General features: G+C 35.0%; 1 protein-coding gene across 1 annotated transcript in view; it reads right to left on the bottom strand.

Annotated features, from left to right (window-relative positions):
* LOC136797800 (unconventional myosin-XV-like) overlaps positions 1–24,339 on the bottom strand; it is a 175,320-nt gene that overhangs the window by 113,556 nt on the left and 37,425 nt on the right. The window contains exons 32-41 of the mRNA XM_067054385.1: positions 22,398–22,616; positions 21,357–21,507; positions 18,790–19,373; positions 17,810–17,978; positions 16,163–16,303; positions 15,576–15,790; positions 14,705–14,761; positions 14,253–14,328; positions 13,418–13,515; positions 12,801–12,907 (exon numbers count right to left, since the gene is read on the bottom strand). Of these exons, the coding sequence (XP_066910486.1) occupies positions 12,801–12,907; positions 13,418–13,515; positions 14,253–14,328; positions 14,705–14,761; positions 15,576–15,790; positions 16,163–16,303; positions 17,810–17,978; positions 18,790–19,373; positions 21,357–21,507; positions 22,398–22,616 (1,817 nt within the window). The remainder of the gene's footprint in view (positions 1–12,800; positions 12,908–13,417; positions 13,516–14,252; positions 14,329–14,704; positions 14,762–15,575; positions 15,791–16,162; positions 16,304–17,809; positions 17,979–18,789; positions 19,374–21,356; positions 21,508–22,397; positions 22,617–24,339) is intronic.

Here is a 24,339-nt window from a genome sequence, read left to right as displayed (position 1 = left end):
TCATACATTCAATAGACCTTTCAACCCTTTAAATGTCAATGGGGTCTGGTAAGGAATTTACAAAGAAATGACGTCTAAGTTCTTGGTTTTATGCGAATGTCACTGCATAACGACTGCAGGTGTTTTGAAGTCAATCTTCCTGGTAAAGTCGATCTCAGTCTCCTCAGGCTTTAATGATGACGTCATAGGTTACGTTGATAGGTTGTATTAGATTTTAACCCTTTTATTATTATTATCAAGCTTTTTTAAAAGTTCATATTATCAAAGGGGATGTTTTCCACCACACCCTCGCATAACCTTTTGATGACGTCATCATTTTTTGGAAATTATTTCATGTTTTACCAAACCTCCTGTTAATACCTATTACTCTTGTCTCCCAAATAGACGTCCCCCGCTAATTGACAAGAGAAAAAAAATACATCTCCGCGCTCTCATTAAGACCCCCCCGCTAATTAAATTCGAATAATTCAATATTTTATTACAGTGTAGATAGACCTTAAACTTGTTAAATTTTTCCCTTTTGTTAGTATTGGTTCTTATTTTACGTGTTCATTTGTTAAAGTTTCTTTTTTGTTGTTGAAATTGATATCAGTTAAAAAAGATTCTGTCGCTTATTAGAGGGGGACCTACCCCCTGCTTATTTGGACCCCCCCCCCCCCCCGTCTATTCGGGAGACAAGAGTACTTTAAGGGCAGAAACTTTCGCGGGCAGAAACTTTCGCGTTTTTGGCATTTTTTCGCGGAAGTTTCTGCCAGGTAAGAAATTAAACAAGAAATTCGCGAAAGTTAATTTCGCGAAAAATGAAATTTTCCTAAAAATCTCGAAAGTTTTTTCCAAGTTTTAAAAGCCGAGAGGAGTCGATATTATCGATATTATCGCAGTGACTAGGATTCGGAATGAGAGGAAGAAGTGCAAATAGTTTATCTTTCATTTATTAGCATATCACTCTTTCGATTGAAGAAAAAAATGAGATTTGAAATAATTTTTTATTCACTTTCCCTAGCCTCTCGCGAAAGTTATTGCTACTAAAATTGAACATTCAACGGCGAAAGTTTCTTCTGTAAATTTTCTTCAAAAAGTAAAAATCGCGAAACTTAAATCCGCGAAATTTCGCGACTTTTCGGTCTCGCGAAAGTTTCTGCCCGCGAAAGTTTCTACCCTTCAAGTACCTTCCAAATTTGAACTTGAATAAATAACTATATCAAATCCAAGTGAGTTATGGTACGTCCAACTTTGCCATGATCCAATGCAACCCAATAGCACTAGTTGAAAGTAGGTTGAAATAAAAAAATTCTAAATTTTCGATGACGTCATCAGAAGTTATAATTTTTCATTTTTTTTTTTTAATTTTTTGCTGACTTCATCAAAAATTGTGAAAAGCATTTTCTTTGAACTGAGATAGTTTATCAATACAATTTAAAGTGATTTTAATAAGTACTTCTCGAGAAGTAATCCCAACGATTTCTTCAACCCTATTCGTCCTAGGGGGTTAGGCTTTTTCTGTTCGGGGTGAAACCATTGTTAATAGCTCCCGAAATAATAGAGCTTTTGGGATGACATTTTCTGTGAATTCCTAACTTTTATTTAACTTCAAAATAAAAAAAAGTTGACACCTAAAAAATTTCACACCTTGAGCGTGATGAAATTTCTGACAGAAAGGTGTCACAATCATTGACACATTTCCAATACAAATTTATTTTTTATGTCAAATATATCGCTTAAACCGTAATTTATTAAATATTTCCTATCTATATAGGAAATATTTGTTAAAACGGTAATTTTTCTCCTTCTTCTCCTTCAAGTCTAACGCCGGTTTTGGTCAATTTCGTGAGTTTTTAACACGAAGCGTGTTCAGAGACAGCGAAAAGCTTCCCGGCCCTTATCTTTTTTGAGAGAGCCGGCGGTCGTTGTGTTTTGACTCGATTACGTCAAAGTTGTGAATTTTTCGTCGATGAGACACCAAGCTGGCAAATCATATTAAAATAGAAATCGACTTGAATTAATAACTGCTTGAAAATTATCGTTTTTCGGCCAGCCTGGCTGGTACTTTAATTAAATGCGCTCGCAGTGCTGTGTTTCCTAGTCACACAGTTCTAGAAACTGTTGTCTTGGTAGCTTGGTAGTCAGTAGATGAGAAACTGGCTGGATGTTTGGGGAATGAAATTATCTGGGCTATCAAGATAGTAAGCTGTTGCATTATAGGTAATTTCCTAATCCTCTTTGAGCTCACTCTTTTCTCTTGACAGTAGAAGGCTAGCAGCAAGTTTCACATTGAGACAGTGTAGTGTTTTTCAACATTATTTTCGTATAAAGCAATCATATATAACATACTTTGATTTGCTGTGTTCTTTTTAGAACAAGCAGTCATTCAAAGATTCTTAGCTATTTTCTATAGTGAAGGTCTTCCCTGTGTCAAAGCAGGAACTGCGGATTAAATATCCGCAACTTAGTGCTAAAATCTGCACCAAAGCAAAGCTATTGAAACAAAGTATACACTATTGAACAAACAAATAATACATTGATTACAAACAAATCTTGTGCGAAGGGTAATCCGCATGCTATAAAACCTTGTGCGAAGGGAAATCCGCACCCAGAAACTTGTGCGAAGGAAAATCCGTACCTAGAAACTTGTGCGAAGGGAAATCCGTACCTAGAAACTTGTGTGAAGGAAAATCCGTACCTAGAAACTTGTGCGAAGGGAAACCCGTACCTAGAAACTTGTGCGAAGGGAAATCCGCACCTAGAAACTTGTGCGAAGGAAAATCCGCACCTAGAAACTTGTGCGAAGGAAAATCCGCACCTAGAAACTTGTGCGAAGGAAAATCTGCACCTAGAAACTTGTGCAAAGGAAAATCCGTACCTAGAAACTTGTGCGAAGGGAAATCCGTACCTAGAAACTTGTGTGAAGGGAAATCCGTACCTAGAAACTTGTGTGAAGGGAAATCCGTACCTAGAAACTTGTGAGTTGTGCAAAGGGAAATCCGCACTTTGAAACTTATATACGTATATATAATAAAAACCTTGTACAAACAAAACCTTTCCCTAATACCTACACCTCTACCTTCTTATATACCAAACACGTGAGATAAAATATATATACAAATATTCATATACTTTTTTTGAAAACGTTTCACCTTACTTTTGCTAAAGCTTACAGAATTGCAAAATGATATCCATCGAAGCATATCGCGCATGTATAGGAAGTTTTGCTTTTACAGCTCAGCGAAATGTAAAAGGTGTTTGTAAGTCTATTGTTATTGGTTCTTTCCTTTGCAATAATGCTATTTTTCAAATTCTTAGACCAATGCGATTTGTAGCCCTTTTATTCTTCCTTTTCGTTGCAATTCCCAAATCGTACGAGATAACATTTCTCGAAACACCACTGGTTTTTTTACATCTTTCCAGAAATGGTATGTTTGCTCCATATCCGAACGTTACTTATAGCCTTATAGATTCAAACCTTATATTTATGAAAGTTAATTACACACTCCTATTATCAGGGGATATAGAACTCAACCCAGGTCCAAGAACTGACAAGAGTAAAATTGTGCAAGGAAACTTTAACCAAGCTCATGAAATGTTTGGGGTAAGTGCTGATAAACAATCTGCTACAAATTCACTTTTTTCGATATGTTGGACAAAGGTTAGAAATATTAACATTTGGAAAGATTTTGATTTGGATTTTATTTTGCATTCTGGTGACGAGATCTTCAAGGATACTTCTTTAAATCGGTCGTTAACTATTGATGAAATACCTCAACGTGTTGTAATAGAAAATAACCAGTTTGAAATAACAGTTGTTCGCCAAGTTGATATATGCATTGATACACTCCAAGATGAGAGTGCAGTTGACACAAATATTTTTTTTAGTGAACACGTTACTGGAGCAATTATTTTTATTAATGACCATTGCGTTGCAATATTGAAAGTAAAATTGAAAAAAGAAAAATATAAAATTTACATGTTTAATTGTCTAAGTTGTGACGGTGAAGGCAAAATTGTTGAAAAAGACAATGGCAGGTCAATTTTGCTGGAATTTTCAGCTTTGGATGATGTAACCAATTATGTTTGTTCCATTCATGATGGATTGCACCACATTAAAATAGCTTATATAGAAGTAAATTTTTCTGAGAATCAAAGAGAATCAAACTTAGTAAAAAAATTGAATAACTTTAAAAAAACAGTGTTATATATTGATTATCTTCAAAACAGTGCAGAAAAACATGGACGTCAACATCAAAATAAAACAAGGCAAAAGCGACATTATGAAAATCATTCAGAGGAAATCAAGCAAAAGAGACGTAAGACAGAAAATCTTTCTAGTATAACTGAATACAATTATAAATACTATGAAAACAATTCAGAAAACATCAAAGAAAACAGAAAAGAACATTATGAAAAAAACTTTGAAAACATCAAAGAAAACAAAAAAGAATATTATGAAAAAAACTCTGAAAACATTAAAGAAAACAGAAAAGAACATTATGAAAAAAACTTTGAAAACATCAAAGAAAACAGAAAAAAACATTATCAAAACAATTCAGAAAACATCAAAGAAAACAAAAAAGAACATTATCAAAAAAATTCAGAAACTATTAAAGAAAAAAACAGAAAGTATCAAAAAGACAAGAAAGATAGTGACAAAAAAGATTCTGATAGGGATAAAAGAATATCAAAATTTAAAGAACAAATTAAAGAAGGTCCTCTCTACATCTGTGTTTCTTGTCACCGTTGCCTTTACAGAAGAGCGGTCATGCCATTTAAAGAAGAAAAGTACAATAAAAATGGATTTGATCCAAAGTGTAGTCCTATTCCTAGCTTTTCTGATAATCAATTATATATTTGTAAAACTTGTGATAAAAAGCTTTTGAAACAAGAAATTCCGTGTCAGAGTGTAAGTAACAAACTTGAGTTGTATGATATGCCAGATCATTTACAAAAAATTAACAAGATGGAACGTGCGGTTATATCACAACGTATTTTGTTTGCAAAAATCAAGATCATGCCAAAAGGACAATTTCCTAAAATCAAGGGTATTGTGTGCAATATTCCAATTGAAACTGAAGAGGTCTGTAATGTGTTACCAAGAACACTTGATGAGAGTAATGTTATTTTCATGAAGTTGAAACGCAAATTGTGTTACAATGGTCATGTATTATCTGAGGCTGTCAGACCTGACATTGTTTTTTCTATTTTGAATCACCTAAAAAGTGTCAACCCATTATATGAACATGTTAATGTGCAAGATATTTTAACAGAGAATGCTTTCAACATAAGATTTGTGGATGACAAAGATATTGATTTTTCCACTATTGGTCGTGAACAATCCCAAACATCTGCAGAAGTTATTTTAAGATTTATTGATGATAGAGATGTCAAGCAAATTCATAACTTTGAGGAAAAAGATGAGTTTGAAAATGAGGATCCAATGGATCGGCATCGGTTGACTTGTGTTGAAACAACTTTGATTTCGAAATGCCCTCATGCAATTGTTGATGACGAAAATATTGTTGTGGCTCCAGGTGAAGGAAAAGCTCCTTTGAATGTTTTGAAAGATGAAAAAGTGGAAGTATTGGCCTTTCCTGATTTATTCCCAACTGGAAAATTTGGCTTATCAGAATACAGAGATGTTAAACTCACTCATACAAAATATTTCAATCAACGTCTCTTAAATTACACACAGCGATTTGCATCTGATTCTGATTACCTCTTTTTTGCTAACTTTGTTTCACAACAAACTAATTTGCGTAATCAAATGAATGTGGCAATGCGTAAAGTTTCAGGGAGAAATATCAGTGCAGGTATGCTAAGTAGCAATTTCAAAGAAAATGTGAAAAACTTTGTAGTTAATGAGGAAGCTTACACTTTCATGAATAGTGTCAAAGGTTCTGCTGCTTATTGGAAAAATATGTTATCTGATGTGTTAGCTATGGTCAAACAACTTGGGATTCCTTCATTTTTCATGACACTGTCCTGTGCTGACTTGAGGTGGAACGAATTGCCCTACATAATTTCTAGGCTAAACGGTCAAGAGCTATCTGACGAGGAGATAATCGCATTGCCATATTTTGAAAGATGTGAGCTTCTGAATAGTAATCCAGTTCTTTTAGTAAGGCACTTTCAATATCGCGTTGAAGTTTTCTATAAAGAGATTGTTATTAAAGGGCCATTAGGAAAAGTGAAATTCCATGTAATTAGAATAGAATTCCAGTTCAGAGGTTCTCCCCATGCACATTGTCTCTTATGGGTTGAAAATATGCCAGTCTTAACACTAGAGAGTATTGAAGAATATACACAATTTTTGGATTCTGCTATCTCTGCCAATATACCCACTGAACCATCTAGGTTGAAAGAACTTGTTGAGCAGTATCAGGTTCACCGCCATTCGAAAACATGTCAAAAGTATGGAAATAAAGAATGTCGTTTTGGATTCGGTAAATTTTTCACCCACAGAACAATAATCGCAAAACCATTACCTCCAGATACACCTGATAAGGATCAAATTCAATTGAAGCAAAAAGAAATATTTTCAAAAGTTAAAAATTATATTGATGAATTTTTAAATCCTCAAAAAAGAAACTTTTTGTACCCTGAAAGACCAAACTATGAAAATATTCCAAATATTGACGAAGTTCTTGAGTCTCTAGATATTTCCCTTACTGATTATGAAGTTGCGTTATCAATATCCACAGATGAAAATGACTTTCAGGTTCACCTTAAAAGAAATACAAATTCTTGTTTTGTAAACAACTATTTTGAAGAGGGACTCTTGGCATGGCAAGCCAATATCGATCTCCAACCAGTGTTTAATCATTACAAAGCAGTGCAATATATGTGTGCATACTTTTCAAAAAATGAAACTTCCAGCTCAAATGCAATGAAGGAGGCTTTAGCAGAGTGTAAAGAACTTGAAAAAGATAAGTTTGAAACAATGCAAAAGTTAGCTCAAGCATACAGTGATAACAGAGAATGTTCTGTTCAAGAAGCTGTCTATCAGTTGATGCCTGAACTTTGGTTACGCAAAGGATACCCTCAGGTCATGTTTGTAAATACTAATTTACCAGAGGAGCGTTTTCATATGTTCAAGTCTGAGGAGGAATTGGCTGAGCTTCCTGAGGATAGTGAAGATGTTTTCAAGAAAAACATACTGGATAGATATATTGATCGACCCAATAGAACTTTTTCAAACGGAAAATACAGAGAAATTGATAGTTTATGTTATGCACAATTTTGCAGCAACTTTGAACTTGATAAAAAAATTGATTATGCAGAACTTATAAATGACAGTCAGCCTAATGTGCTTGATGACACTATTGTTGAAGAAAACCATGTTGAAAACCCGCTTCATAAGAAAATTCCCCTAATGAATTCTAAAGAATGTATGAGATGTCGTAAAGTGAGAAAAGTTCTCCGAACATACACACCAAATCGTCATTTATACCCAGAGAAGTATGCTCATCACCTTTTGATGTTGTTTTATCCCTTTCGCAAAGAAGAAGATCTCAAATTAGACGGCTCATATATGCTGAAATTGTCCAGTCCTGATGTTTTAGAAAAAGTCAATAGAAACAGAGAAATTTTTGAGCCAAACTCCGAGTTGGTTGAAAGTGCCTTACAAAACTATCGGAGTGATTTATTAACAAATCAGAACGCTTTCGCCCAACAAGAGAATGACGAAGTATTTAATCTGCTAAATGAGGAGTTAGATAACAATACCCATATTGAGGAAGAACTGCATATTGATGATGAAGCTTTGGCCAATTTAGCTCCAGCTGCTGTTCATAGTACAACTTTTTCAGAGGAAGAATTGAGGTTGAACATTGAGTCTTTGAACGAAAAGCAACGAGAAATCTTTGATGTTGTCTATATGTCAATTAAACGATATGTACAGAACAAGAATTTAGAATCTCCGGAAGAAATTGAACCACTTCGTATCTTTTTAACTGCAGCTGGTGGATGTGGAAAAAGTTATCTTCTCAAATGTCTGTATGATGTTTTAAACAAGCTTCTTTGTCGTAAAGGTGACACATCTAAAGCCAAAATCTTGCGATTGGCACCAACCGGTGTTGCTGCAATCAATATTGATGGTACAACAATACATACTGGTCTGGGTCTATCCCGTCACGGTTTTCTACCACTAAGTGATAAACAAAGAACTAATTTTCGTCTCAAACTTCAAGACATTAGCGTGATTTTCATTGACGAAGTATCCATGGTGAGTCCACAGACTTTACTGCAAATTCACCAACGCCTTTGTGAAATATTTGGGACATCTGACCGTATACCGTTTGCCAATAAGACAGTTATTGTTAGTGGTGATCTATATCAGTTACCTCCTGTTTTTGGCGGCCCAGTGTTTACGTTGAACGGATTTGTGATAAATTTATTAAAACTTTGGCGTCAATTTAGATTTGCTGAGCTTAATGAGGTTATGCGCCAACAGGGTGACAATACATTTGTAAATTTGCTGAACAACATTAGAATAGGAATCATAACAGAAGAAGATGAAAGAATCTTGAGATCCAAATTTATTTCACAAGATGATCCAAATTACCCATGGGATGCTTTGCATTTATTTGCAGAAAACAGCATGGTGAAAGCTCACAATGACAAAATGATTGAAACATTGTCAACACCTATAATCAATATTTTTGCCATTGAACAATACCCTCGTGGACTCACAGAAAGTAAAATTCAGGAAATTAGAAACAAAAAATACACAGATACTGGAGGTATAACTTATCAACTTACTCTAAGAGTCGGTGCTCGAGTTTTGTTGACTACAAATCTGGACATAAACGATAGACTTGTAAATGGGCAACTTGGCACAGTTAAGCACATTAAAGTTTTGAATGGTAAATGTGAAAAAATATATGTCCTTTTTGATGATGTTAAAGCTGGAAATGAAAAAATGAAAAGTGATGACTTTGCACGCCGCAATGGTTATGTTCCAATTGAAAGAACTGAAGCTAAATTTGGTACCTCCAAAAGAAAAGAAATGGTAACAGTAATCTGGACACAATTTCCTCTTATTCTAGCATATGCTTGTACTGTGCATAAAGTACAAGGGTTGACACTTCAAAAGATTGTTGTTAGTTTTCAGCTGCATAGGCAAAACCAATTTAAACCAGGTCAAATGTATGTTGCATTGAGTCGTGTTACTTCCCTCAACGGCTTATTTCTTATTGGTGATTATTCATCTTCGGCTATCAAATCTAGTAAACTTGCTGATGAAGAGTATGAAAGACTTCGGTGTGAAGAAAATATTTTGGAACCACTCAATTCATTCCCCCCCTCAGAAGAGAATCTGGTTTTGACTTTTCTAAATATCAGATCGCTCAGAGGAAAATCTGCTTCACTAAAGCACCATAAACAAGTTTATGATTCTGACGTTGTTTTCTTTGCAGAGACTCAAATCAATTGTGATTCAAATATTGAAGAAGTGGAATACAACATGAAACCTTTTACAATGCTCTTTAACAATGATACAGACAAATTTAAAAGCTTGGCGATTGGATACAAAGAATCTATCTCTATTCTGGAACACGAGCATGTATCTGGGTTTTCTTATTTAAAACTTAAGAAAAATACATACTGTGACAGGACTTTCAACATTCTTTTACTCTACCGCAGTCATCAAGAAACACTGACCTCTTTTTTTTCTAGTCTACACACAGTGCTATCTGAGTTACCAGATATCGATATTATTTTTGGTGATTTTAATATTGACCTGCTAAAAGAAAGTGAAGAAAAACGAAATCTATTATACTGCCTTCAAGATTTCAATCCACTCGTAGATTTTCCAACACATGTAGATGGAGGTGCCATTGATCATATTTTCCTCAATAGCTCCCTTAATGATGCCTTGGTGGATGGTCTTAAATTTTGCACATGCCTTTCAGATCACGATGTTTTGAAAATTGAAATCTTTTGATAGTTTTATGTTTTATTAATAGAAAACAGGGATTCAGATTTCCAATTTATGATACAAAAGGGATGGGTGGGGGATGGGAGTCAAGGGACTCCTAAAAACCCAGTAGGCTTTTAAATGGCACAAGTTTGGGGATCTTCAAGAGTTTCAAGCTAGGACTTAAAAATACAGTCACTAACAACTTAGATATTTCAGTAGCTGCAAACTTATGCCATATAGAATCCTATCTAAACTTTCATCGTTAGGCACAAACCTCAAAGATTAAGGCAGTTTATTTTTGTATAATGAATGAAAGTGACATATAATGGTCATTTTGATCATTCATATAAAAATAAAGAGTTCTTTTATTACCGTACAGTGAAATCTATGTTTAAATATTCTCAACTAAAGGCTTGTCGCTTGTCTTATTTAGCTGCTTAAATTTTGAGATATTTTCCAAGAATATAAGGGGCTTTGTGATAGGTCATACATGAATTAAAAAGATATGTTTTATTTGAATGAATTTATAAGATGCTAATATTAATATTTAGTTAATATTTTTGTAGAGTTTGTCTTTTGTTGTACTGAATTTTAATAGGAATAGAAATCAATTATGAGAAGAAAGGCCTGAGACTTCACTCTTTTGAAATTTTGTTAACATTAAATTCTCTTTTGATGCTGATAAAATTCAGTCCTGGTAAAACGGACTAAACAATATTGTTCAATGTTTCGAATTTTATTCATTTCTTGATTATGTGCTTCTTTCCTTTATTAATGAAGCATTTATTACAGTCGATAAGATTTTTTAAGAATATTTTTTAATTCTTAAATTATTGAAATAAATTTGTTATTTTATTATTCTAGTTTTGTATTATTTCTTTGTTTACTGATTTGATTTTTTTTCATTTAGAATGTCTTATTTTAGTCAAAACTTATATTCTGAAACCTACTGTAAAAATATAAATGAATTGATACTTTTCATGCACCACAGAATGATAATGAACAATGATTAAAAATGATATTTAACTTTAATAGAACAACAAATAAATATGGACAAAAGTGATAATATTGTTGGTGTTTGTCATGGTGAATTTGGATCAAATTTATTTCAAAGTCGTCATTCGGTATGATGTCACCCTCGACAGAAACGTATGAATAATACCTTGTCAATTATAAATCATATTTTGGATATTGAATTGCATTATAATCGTGAGTATAACAAAATTTAACTTTTCAATTTCTAGTCATCTTTTTTCACTATGAAGAAATTGGAAAAATGGTTTTGAAAATTTCATAAGGGTATAAGGTTCCTTATTGTTCCGAACATACATCTTGAAATTTATGTCTGCCACTTTTGATAAATTATATAAATTAAATCTTAGCTTAGTTGGGAGAGTAATCGCCCGCCAAGCGAGAGGTCGTAGGTTCAATCCCCACTCGATTCGTTACCTTTGAGAGAATTGGGAAGTAAATTAACGTGGGGAATCTATCGACTCTTATAAACGTTTATTTTCTTTTATCAAAAATCCTCTAATTTCATTGTTTTTTTTTCATTTTAAGCTTTACACATGGATGCACATTCATTTGTCACGAAAGCTCAGCAAAGTCGAATACATATTACACGTTTATTAATCTTCACGAATCGTTATTCATTCTTCATGATAAACATGCTGCATAAAGTTAAAAACAAATCGGTCGGATCTTGATCAAAATGTTGGGAAAGATGCTTGTCATACTGCTTTACCTTTCTCCCGATAACGGTGTATCCTGTATCCTGTTAACGATATATCCTGTATCCTGATTATGATGTATCCAATTTATGCTGTACCCTGTTTACACTATATCCCGCTAACGTTGTATGCTATTTACGTTTTATCATGTTTACGTTCTATCCTGTTTGCAATGTATCATGTCACGTTTCTGGTTTTAGCATCACTGGTGAATGTTCTCATGATTGTACCTTTGAATTTGATTGTACTTTTGGATTAACGGAATTGTATGTTTTGTGGATAATTCAATGTTTGTTATCAGACACTATTTTGCATGGAGAATAATGGACATAAATTTTCACAAAATGATATGATTGTGTAAAGTTTTATTTCGGAAAAATAGAAGTGGTGCATATTTTTTGTTTTTATGGGAATAAATGAAAGTTGTTAGAAACCTTTCATTACTTATTTTTACGAATGGTTACATTTTTGTTAGAACTTGACTTGTGAAATTATTATATATTTATTATAATAGCTGTTCAAAAAATGCTTGAACTAAGAAATAAACAAAAAATACCATTGAAATACATTTACATTATTTGCTTCCTTTGTGATAGCTATTGAATTGATCAAGGACACTTGTATAGCAAATTGATTCAATTTTTGGGCAAATCTTTTTGGAATTTTTTAAAGCTTTTTTAAAAAGCTTTCTCGCTATTTGAGGCTTTTGCGGAGGAAATATTTATCCGCATCTTTGCGGCTCTTGTTGAATATTTAGGATAAAATAAGCATTTTAGACTCAGGGAACTTTTTTCTAATATTTAGAATACAATAGCTATTCAAAAGAACAAAGGAAATTTTCTGTTTGTTCTCACTTTGGGCATGACGAGTGACGTCATCAAAAAGTTTTTTGTCAAAAGTTACCTTACATGACAAGGGTCTTGTGTGCCAAATTTCATCCAAAAAGACCAACTAGATCAAAAGTTAAGGGGTGGTACAGGAAAAGCCCCCCCCTAGTTTTGAGCCGCCCCTAAAAGCCTAGTATGAATAGGGTTAATGTACATCTTTTGATGTATGGATGAGTATCCCAAAATGAGTGCTAATGGTTTGCATTGGAGTTGGACACGCCGTAACTCACCTGAGAAGGCTGGATTAAGGCTGGATTAGTAATTATTTCTTACTGAATATATGAAGTGACAATCAGAGTTTCATCCAAAGAATTCCTTGCAGCTAACCGGACGCCACTATGTGAGATTGCAATGTAGTTGTATAAGTGCTCGTTAAATCCCTGGTAAAAGAAGAAGTAGATCATATAGAAGAAATAGACCCCTGTTCCATTAAAACCAGAAGGACTAAAGGGAATTAAACCTTTAAATTTTAAATTATCTTTGATTGATAAAATGCGTTTTTTTATTATGCATTATAAGGTATCACTAGCCAAAAGATCTGGCTCTGACTCTTCTGCTATATACTGTCGGCGAGAGAGCCTGATTGCACCTACACACCTTTCTCAGAAAACGTGAAGATTTGAACTGCTATAGGAATGAAGAATTGAATCTAGCGCTATCTCTATATTTCGATGCATTTTATTTTTCAATCCGGCGTTTGTGTGAAAAACACGCGGGTCACGCATTTCAGATGGGAAATAAGTGATCTCATTTTTGGATCCAAAAGTTTCTACTCTAACCTTTTTAGGACTTTAAGTGAGAAAATTTTAGCCGAGAATGTGTTAGTGGGCGGGGTCGGACCAAAGATATCCGTCGTTTACCGGCAAAAAAAAAGCCTGATATACTCTTACCTCGAACTTATAAATTCTTGCGAAGTAGAGAGGAAGTTCTTTGGCTGCATTGATGACTTTCTGTTTCAATATATCGTTCTCCATTGATGTACCAGAGTCTAAGATACAATGGTTAGAAAGATTTTGTATGACATTACATCGTTGTCCCAATAGCTGATTGGCTATAAATGACGTAAAATCAATCAATACATCACTTGCAACCAATCAGTTTGGGGTAGGATCTGTGATGTAATATCAGAAGACATTGCAATGGTGCATGTCATAAATATTAGAATATAAGAAACACTTTTCGCTTAGAGAATTGAGTAGCCTAGTTTGAATCTGTATGTTATGAAAAAATGCCACTGCAGAGAAAAAGTATCAAAAAACTCATTATTCATGATATGCATAACTGCAATGTCTTCTGACATTACATCACAGACCTAATAGCTGATTGGTGGTAAGTGATGTAAAATCAGTTAAGACTTTTGGCCGCAAAGTTAACACTTTGTAACAAATCAGCTGTTGGGTCCGTGGAAGACATTGCAATGGTGCATATCATGAATTTGTCACTGTTTTTTTAATTTACATGATCGAAAACATGGGCCAATCGAAGCATATAACGGGACTAAATTTACTTCACACCAGCTACTTTTAGAGAAAAATGCACAAAGATTCGGTGTCCCTAGGTGATGGCAAGACAGGGTTTTATAGAATAATGTCTCAACCTCGTCCCCTGCGTATCATCAGCTTTTTTTTTCTTACTGATAGCGCTAGATAGTATTCTCTGGCGTCCATCAGCAACGTAAATAAAGCCTAGGACACACGAAGACGATTTTGATAACATTTAACTTACCAATGACTTTTTGAACTTTGTAACGATCATCACCAGAAAGTCGACAACATGTTCGGCTGCTTATGTCTTCCAAAATCTTATAATAATGTTACATAAAAATCTTTGAATACTAAAGACTTAGTACTAAAATTGCGATGAGCTAGACGAGGCGGTCGGGCAAAAAAAATGACGGGGTATTTTACTGACCGTAGAGGTACATTCATTTGAATAACCGCATAAGAAACCACATAAGTGACCTATAGTGTCCAAACAGACCGATTTGTTACTTTAAAAGCAACAAATTTAATTTAGAAAATTTTAAACATGGCAGAAATGGCAGATCTTTATTGTACTTTTATAGTTGAAATCGATAACAAACAAAAACTCTAAATTCAAAATATTCTTGGCAAAAAAAAACACCAATCTTGGTCAGGTACACCATAATATCCTATTGTTCACTTGTAGATGCGTACCTGACGGTAAATGACTTCTTTCAAACTTTTGCCCAAATTTTCTTTGGGTAGGAAGATCTAAGAAAAAAGAAAACAGTTTGCCATATCAATGCGTTGAAAAAAAATCAATTTACCCTGACATTTGCCAAAACTTTTGCTTCTCAACAAAATATGTTCTCGCAATATCAAGGTTCCTTAAGTCAAATGTGAGATACAATGGGCTTTTCCAGACCAGAAAAAATTTTTACCCCCACTGTTGAGGATATTGATTTTTCGAAGTATCGAACCCCCTAGATTTTACTTGAAAAGACACTTTACCCCCTGGATATCCGCTCCCTTGTAGATATTTAGCCCCCTGAATATCCACTTTTAAACAAAAATCGTTAACCCCCGTAAATCCGATATCCTCAACAGGGGGGGGGGGCACGAACTATTTCTGGAAAAGCCCAATCAGCCCTATAATATTTGACAGTAAACAGAGCTGTTTTCATGTTCTTTTGATGTACAGCCCCACTTCCCCCAAACTTTTAATGGTTGTAAGGAACAGGTAAGCATAAATAAGCTGTTTTTGAGGCTTACTGCTAAAGTATTACATAGCTGGTTGTAGCAATACCTTCAGGAAATTCAAAATGCGTCAAAAGAATTGGGTCAGGCAAAGTCAGTATATTTCGATATAGTCAATATCTTCCCCTGATTTTCTTAAACAATCGTCGAAAGAAAAGTATAAAAAGTTAAATATAAATTCATTTTAAATCGAAAAAAAATCTTAAAAATGAAGTATTATTAGTTAGTTCGTTATTTTTCAAATTTTCTTCAGCACTTTGTAATTCTATTTTTCACTGCGAAATGTATAAGGATTGACTTGTTCAACCAAAAATGAATTTTTACTCACCTCTTTCCTGAGATGAATTTTCCATTCAGTGTTTGTGTAGCTGACGTAAGAACCTTTCAAAAGAAAAGGTACCACCCTTCCGCCACCATGATTGTGTCTCTCCATTTGATTAGCTAACCCTTTGACAGGTATCAATTTATTGGCAGCGGGCGGTGGCGGAGGTGGAGCTTTTGGAATCGACTTAGAAGTTTCATAGTTTGCCGTTGAAAGAATACCTGTAAGTAATAATAATATGACTTTAAAGGAACCAGTCTGCGCAACTGTACACAGTTGATTGTTATTAGCTTATTTTCAATTGTGAGTTTGCAAAAGTGTTTGATATTCTTATAATGTTGCTTTTAAAAAAGCCGAAGTTATATGAAGTTATAAGCTGATACACGTATTTTATATAAGAACATAAAGCTTCGAAGCCAAAAATATTTTACGGCTTTGCAGACTCTAAAGCACCCAAATTCATAGAAAATCGCACAGAATTCTTAAAATAACAACATTTTAGGAACATTTCTAAACTTAAACTAAAAAAAGTAAGAACATCCGAAGGCTTCAAAATTTTTGAATGTTCTTATAAAAAAAGACGCGCATTATACCGTCTTGATGATTTTGGTGTCGATGATTGTTATTGGTGGAGTAATGGTCAATTTCATTGATTGGGACAACACGTGTCCAGGGCGTTGTCGTTTGAATGGGCGGGTCATTTGATACTCTCACGTGACTAAACAAGTTGTTCTCTATGGGACGAAGGAGATGGTCAAAATATTAATGTACTACTATATCAGTAAAGTCTCTTCCCTTTAAAGGTTTTATTTTTAAATAAGAGTGAAATCGTTTGCTTACTCATCAACTTTAATTCACAAACTTTTTCAAATTGAATTGACAAGGATGTGGAGCAATATTGGTCAGAAAGAGGGAAAAAACAACAATTTTTTGCTTAAATCAGCATAATATAACAATAGGCAGACACTGTCCTGATATGAAACGGGAACACTTATGTAAAAATAAAACCTTAAAGTATGAAACAACTCTTGCGGGAAACATTCTGATTATATAGTTTGATTATGCCGAGCTATATGCTCTCCCGCGTAGTTCGAATTTCATCATACTATGTATCATGGTATCAATGCCTCGCATGCATAGAAGCTGGACTCTTATTCCAATTTTTTTGCAATTGATGGCTATTATAAAGACATTGAGTAAGAAGCGGTGCATTAGCAGGCGTCGATCTTGCTTGACAAACATTTTTCAAAAACATTCTTAGTTGACAGGAGAAATTGGACTATTCCATTTTATATCCATAAAGGGAAACTGACGAACATTTCCAACGGGGAAACCCGATAAGAATTTTCAGGAGGTCTATAGGAGCTCTTTTTCTGTTCATTTTTCCAGGGGGGGGGGGGTAAGAAGTTTTAGCTGTTTTAGCTCGTCCACCGCCATTTTAAAGTACAATCTCGGTCAAAATATATTGAGAATTTTGGTTAGTTCCTCGTTTTTAGCAATTTAAAGTTCGAGCGAGAAAGTCGCTTTTGGGCTAATTGATAAATTTATTCGAATATTTCAATTCGGGAGGGGTCTATAGACTTCCAGGCTTTATTCTGAGCCCTAATTGGACCATTCTTGGACTTTTAGATCCTCAGATCCTAAGAGTTAAAACTCTACCCTTAGAGCACCCCCAAATCAAATATTATGACTTTGATTGTATGAAAAGATTTTTTTCCTAGGGTTTCTTAGCAAATTTTACCATTTCCAGGGGGTGGATATCCATACTTTTCCAGGAATTCTTTCTTGACTTGGAAAGGTTCGTCCATCCCCGTCCCTGTATTGACTTTTGATAGACCAGCCCATTACTCGGAATTAAAGTAAAACTAATTCTAAACCCCTGGGAAGGGGGTATTTTAGGCAAATGGAGGGTACGGTATGTGTCGCCCTTAAGGGTACCTTTTTTTGGATTTCCAAAGTCCCGCTAAGGGTTGGAAAAATCAGAAAATCAAATTTAAGTCCCTCTAAGGGTCGGAGAAGTAGGAAAATTTCAATTTTTTACCCCCGGAAAGATCAAAATTTGGTCAAAATTGGTCAAATTTGTCCCAATAAGGGTCATCAAAGTTACAAAATTGTCCTTTGTTTTCTCCTTTTTAGTCCCGCTAAGGGTCGAAAGTCGGGCGGCACCTCCCCGTCAGCTCGCAACCCTAGTACCCCCCCCCCGCGGGTTCTAAACCCATGAGATATTTTCTTGTTCTTACTTTCAGCATTATTCTGATGCAACCTTTGTTCTGCTTGTTCTTGTTGTTTTCTCAACATATCAAGGCTTTGAGAATCGTTGTAATTGTTGGATAGTCTGTGGCTTGGTTGACGACGAAGCATGGCACGGTCCGGGTAGTAGAAATCGTTTCCACCGCCTTTCAGTTTGTTCTATTTTATATAAAAGAGAAAATGTGTACAGAAAATTCGAGCTAATTCGAGATCGAAAGGAAAGTCTAATTTGTTCGAATTACAAAGAGATTTGAAATATAGAGGGTGTATTAGGATTAGCGAGATATACAATCCTTGACAAAACCTATGGCACAAACCCCAAAATTGAGTTCCCTCACCCCTCTCCCCCCAAACAATGTTGTTGGAGGAGGCTAAAGACCGGCCAAGCAATATTTCTTTCCCAGCAACATTGTTCGGAGGGGAGGGGAGGTTATTGCCTTGTGTCTAAATTTGACCGCCGGAAATGTGCCATAATATATTGGCAACGATTGTAGCTACTGTATTTGTATTGTTTACTGTATTTTCTTTGGTATTTTAATTGATTCGTGGACCCTTGATGTTCATGATATGTGTGAAGATTACCTCATTTTTTATCGGCAAAACACAGGAACAAACAGAATCCGACCTGATTTGCTATTTTCAGGGACAAACAGGGATCGGTTGCGATTTCCCATAACAAAAGAGGACGTGATCTTACTCACGCATATCAAGAATCAATGGAATAATATCTTATACGGAAACACCAGTGAAAAAAGCTGGAACGAGGCTTAGAAAAATCTTAAAAAATTATAAAAGATAACAGCTTCTCATATTGGAAAATCCATTTTTCCTCGAAGATCTAAAGTCAAAAGGTCAAAAAATCGAGTCAAAAGGTTGTATTCGAGAAACTAATTTTATCCACAAGTATTGTGTTCTAAATGAATAATGTCCCTATCTATTGTTAAAAATTTGACAACACCAAAAATCTTACCACTAAAGCGTCGGCACTTGTCAAATCGTTGTCGGCAAAAACCCCTTTGAATACACTATCAACGAAGTTCGATTCCGATCCCGAACTTGATGCTCGTGATCCCGACGAATTTCGTCGTTTCTCGAATCGTTTCGCGTGCTCTTCTAAACGTTTCTTAGAAGCGTTTGAGAGCGATCCACCACCTGAACCGAGAATCGAAGGTGATTCCCTTTTGTCGGCTGAACGAAAATCGTCGGTGACATCAACGACTGTTTGCTTAGGGAATCGTCTTATTTTTGGATCGACCCAATTCCGTTTTATCGGTTCTCGGTCATTGTCGGCAGCACCACCACTATTGACGAATCCCGAATTTTGGTTCGAATATTCAGCAGGTCGCAATCTATTCTTTGATTGGACCAAAAAATTGGTCGATTCTTGCGAATTTGCTGAATTTTTGTCTGGCCTTAAGGTGCCATGATCTTTTAACCATAAATTATTCTTATTCAAGAGTTTATCCATGTCGAAATCTTTTGTCCTTTGTTCCACCATAGGTTGATCAAGTGTCTTTTCTTCTTGCAAATTTTTGGTGTTTGATTTTCGGAGACCTGTAGAAATTTAGAATATAACAATAGCGTTCAGGTTGAGGTCGTTGTTGTTATTTTCTGCCCGCGCAGTTTGATTATTAGCCCGAGAGTGTCATTTGGGCCCGACGCGAAGCGGAGGGCGCAAATGGCACTAGAGGGCTAATAATCAAACTGCAAGGGCAGAATTAATGACAACAACGAACGAAAGCTAAACGCTATTACTATTATTATCCATATCGAACATTCAAACAACGTTTTTTCCTAGCGTCAGCCAAATCTTTTCGCTTCAATGCAATGACTTTAACAAGTTTTGAGTACCCTTGCGAGCGGGCCGTAAATAACCAAAAAGTGTTTTTTTCTGACGTCGGTTTAGTCTCACCGCTTCAATGCAACGACTTCAATAAAGTTCCGAGCGGGTCGCAAATGATGTTATCGCCCTATAACCATAGCGAGCACCTCACTAAAAACCGGGATTTTTCATCTCGTTTCTTAGTGAGTTCCACTTTGACGATTTTCGAAAAATAGAAGCCTTTCAAGTGTTTTGACGCAAATTCGATTATTTTGCTACTGCAGGAGCTTCGAAAGTTAAAAGTGACGTCAAAAAATCGAATGTTTAGAGCCTGAAAACCCGGGCTCAAAACATTCGAAAAAGTCGCAAAGTGGAATAGACGTTAATTGCGTAAAAAAACTTAGGTGACGTCTAGTATAGGCTACTATAACCAGGGCAGTTAATGATATTTCAGCCCTCTGAAGCGCAACGCCTTAGTTTTCTCAGCGCGGGTATGACTATTTGAGTCATAGAAACTTTCAATACCGCCCGCCGTTCGAATCTTTAATGGCTTACTTAATGACCGCTATATGGATAATAATGGTGGTTTATTTCAAATAGACTGCCTAGCTGGCACACAACGTCGTTTCAACGTTTATATAACGTTAACAACGTCCATATAACGTTGGATGAACGTTGAGACGTCGTGTGCCAGCCGGCTTGACTTTGCTTTCTTATTATTTTTTGGTCGCCATTTTGAAAGAAAAAAAACACAAAACTTCGAAACAAAGCAAAAACTACTTGAAGATGAAAAATAGAATTAAAAATGGAAACCGTCATGAATAACAGATTTGCAGTTCCTTATTTTTCTATTAAAAATATTGGTTCGTACTATTTGTAGCCTTCCAAAAACGACTCGAATCTGACGGACTGTTTCACTATTTACTACCGGGTCACTTAATCACGCGATACAGTTTAAAAATGCAATTCTATAAAAAATGTACTAGGTCACAGTGTGGATGTAAACCACACTGAAACGACCGCCTTCCATCACGAATCACGCTCGCGAAAGAGCGCGCGCACATTATTAACGCCTTCATGTCATCTCCAGTACATTTTAGATTATTCATTGAAAACAGATTACAATATAGTCATTTTTCATGTCTCGATTATTCAATTCCGAATAAAAGTTATTCAGGGAAAAAAAGAGAAACACCTGGGTAATCTAGTTAAAAAAACCGAAAGTAAATGGTAGACAAAGTAATGAGCCAAGGCAAAACGAGATTAGCGTACCACTATGAAAGAAACCGCCTCCGGCGGTCGATAAAAATACCCACAAATCTGACAAATGATAGAAAATAGGCAAGATAAAGGCCCCATAATAGCTCTTTTTTAATAAGAATAGTGTACTTTGGATGAGGGTCAAGTATTCTTAGGAAAGTGCTAAAATTGAGGGTGAAATATTCTTAACGTATTCTTACTATTTTAGATTTGACTTTTTTACAAACATGAGAAATGATCAATTTGAGAGTTTTGGACTTTTGAGTGAACATTTGGGTTAAAATTACATTTTTTCCTCACAGCTTCAATTTATCTCTAACAAAGGAAACAGTGTTTTCTTTTAACCAAATACAAAACGACTGTATTCTTATCAAATACCCTATAAATACCCTCAAGGGTCTTACGATTTGGCCAATTTTCACCCTGATATTCTTATAAAACAGCGTGTGACAAACCTTTACGAGCATCCAAGATGACTTGGCTAGCTTCTTTCTCTCTCTTCTGGTGCTCTTTATCAATATCAATATCAATATAATGTTTACGAATTGGTTGCTTTTTGAAAGTAGGTTCTCTGTCTATCTCTGTTGTCGGCTCACCGTAATGATTCTAAATAAAAACAAAATGAACCAATTTAATAATTAACCCGTATTATGATTATTACAAGGGCGAATTTTCAACATTTAAAAATTGCCATGTCGACATTTTATGTGGATAGCCCAGTATTTATGGGAATCTTATTCGAGATCATCCTATATCAACGGATCTCCAACCAGTCGGTTAGTTTATCAATTTAAAGGGATGAACATGGAAGGTGCGAGAATCCAAATTAAGAATCCCAGATATCTGACGATATCTGATAAAGACCATTTAGACCAGGCGCTTTCTTTTCATAGCGCTCCGCAACGCATATGTCATAATTATTACTTTTCACTTTTTTTGCCATTTATACGAGTTGCAATCCCACAATTCAATGCGGCTCAATTAAAGATACGTGCAAGATGTTATATATCTTTTGTCAAATGATGCAATTAACGTGCAAAAGAGATTAACGCAAAGGTTGATGAAGTTGGAACTCGTACAAACACATCCAGAGTAACGATTATGTCAAAAATAAAATCTATTTTTAGATTCAGCGCGGGTATTACGAGCGTTTTTTTCTCATCGCCAGCGTGGTAAGGGCCGTCGTAAATGATCAGAATTAAATCAGGGCCGGGATAAAAATTGAAAAAAATTGAGCTTGGGTGTAATAAGGACATGCGTGATAGGGACCTACGCTGCCCTTTCCAGCCCGAAAGACGTATCCGTAACGTTTTGAAAATGACCGGTATCAGTTATGTGACCGATTATCGTGAAAATTGCTTTTCCTGCAAAAACCTTGCGCGTGGACGATTTGAAGATGTTAAAATGAAACGCTGGAAAGGTTAATCCAACTTATTCGGAAAACTCCAAAAACTGGAGCTTCTTTTTATCTAAGATAAATATATACAATAGTATACCTTTTCTCCGGTTTGATCTTTCGATCTAAGAGTCTGTGGATTAGTAGCCGTGTCTTGTTCGTCTTCAAAACTATCATTCAATCGTTCACGTGACCTTTTCAGGTCTGTAATTTTATCCAATAGACGTTGGTCGAAATTGATGTTCTCTGGATCGTCAGCATAACTTGGATGATATCGTTTGTCGAGGCCTGGTTTCATTTGACGGTGTTTCAATAAGACCTAAACAGAATAAAAAAATTTAACAATAGTTTCAAGCAGTTGAATCACACCAGAAGAATTCTCCATGATCAGAACTGGTGCATTTCATATAAGATACTTAATCGGCCCTTTTTACGCCGGCCCTTATAGTGTTTCCAGAAACCGGCCGGGTGAAAAAGATTTTTTTCTGACCCGGCCGCAGACTATGGGTTCATCTACATGGTTCATCATAAAGAAAATCAAGTTGACCATTCAAGCTATCAAACGTCGTTTGGTTAGATATTCCTGCTTGTAAATCAAGTTTTTTTCGTTAAGTAGTACATAGTAATACATTAGTATTCAGGGCTTACTTCATACTGTTTGTACATAAAAGTTATCTTTAGAGTTATATTTCAATGATCTTAAGTTATAAAAATAGCAAAAAAACTTTTTTCGGCCGGCCGCATGAGGGCTTTTTTCCTTCACCCACATTCCGAAAACACCACATTTTTTTATTTTCGCCTCGACGTAAGGAATCGGAATCAAAAAAATTAACTATACCGGGTGCGCCACAATAAAATTTCTCTCTTTGAAACTAATTTTCTCGAAATCTAAAAATTTTAAAAGAACCGTTCTTATTTCATTGGAAAGAAGAAAGATAGACTTAAATTTTGATGGGTCTTTTATTAAATTTGATTCATTAAATCAAAAGTTATGTCCAATTGAATAAAAATGTTACTTTCAGAAAGTGCTCGAAAACATTAAAAATCGACCTATCAAATTTTTATTTTAAATTTGGCAATCGCAATAGCCTTTACATGATTAAGAGCATTTTTCATTAACTAAACACATAAATTTTGAAACTGAAGGGTCGAAAGGGTTCAAAATCTTCATCAAAATTAATTTGATTTAGTATTACCGAAATTTTCCTCAGATTTTTGGTTCTAGACTGGATTAAGTCTATGTAAGGCTGAATCTACCTCGAAACCCATATTTGATGTATTTTTATGAATTCTACCAGATTTTTTGGCCTTTTTCGACGAATTTTCTTCCTTTTATTGAAATTCAACCTTCCTTTAAATAACAAAGGTAATTTAAACAGCTAATTATCATTTTTAATGACTGAAACAAAAATACTGATACATCATGAAATTATGCTTCTGAATAATTTGATAGGTCGATTTTTAACATTTTTGAGCACTTTCCAAAAGTAACTTTTTTATTCAATTGAGCATAACTTTTGATCTAATGAATCGAATTCAATAAATGACCCATCAAAATTTAAGTTTATTTTTCTTCTTTCCAATAAAATAGGAATGGTTCTTTTAAAATTTTTAGATTTCGAGAAAATTACTTTTAAAGAGAGAAACTTTTTTGTGGCGCACCCGGTAGCATATAAGGGGGCGGCGTAAAAGTAACCTAACACGATTTGAAGAATAAGCAGTCTTAAATTTGTAAGGACCGTGCTCGTCTAATAGGACTGGGAATGACAACAAAGCTGCGTGATTGTGTTTAAAAAAACGCGACGTAACAGAAAAAAGTTCAAATTTTGACATCGTGGCAAGTAACAAGAATATTAACCAGCTGATAATTTAGACCAATAAAGAATAAAAGCAAGTCCGAGAAAATTCATCAAGCCAAGATATTCAGAGCAAAAGATGAAAATTTTGATTTAAAAACAGCTATATTTCGTATAGTATCATACCTTATCGGGGGAAACTTCGTCGGGGAAAAATATTCGTCACTTGCTGGTAGTTGGTAAACG

Source organism: Clytia hemisphaerica, unplaced genomic scaffold, assembly GCF_902728285.1.
Source record: "Clytia hemisphaerica strain Z4C2 unplaced genomic scaffold, Clytia hemisphaerica genome assembly, whole genome shotgun sequence".
Classification (NCBI taxonomy): Eukaryota; Metazoa; Cnidaria; class Hydrozoa; order Leptothecata; family Clytiidae; genus Clytia; species Clytia hemisphaerica.
The sequence above is the reverse complement of the archived record's forward strand: the minus strand, read 5'-3'. Positions and strand labels throughout refer to the sequence as shown.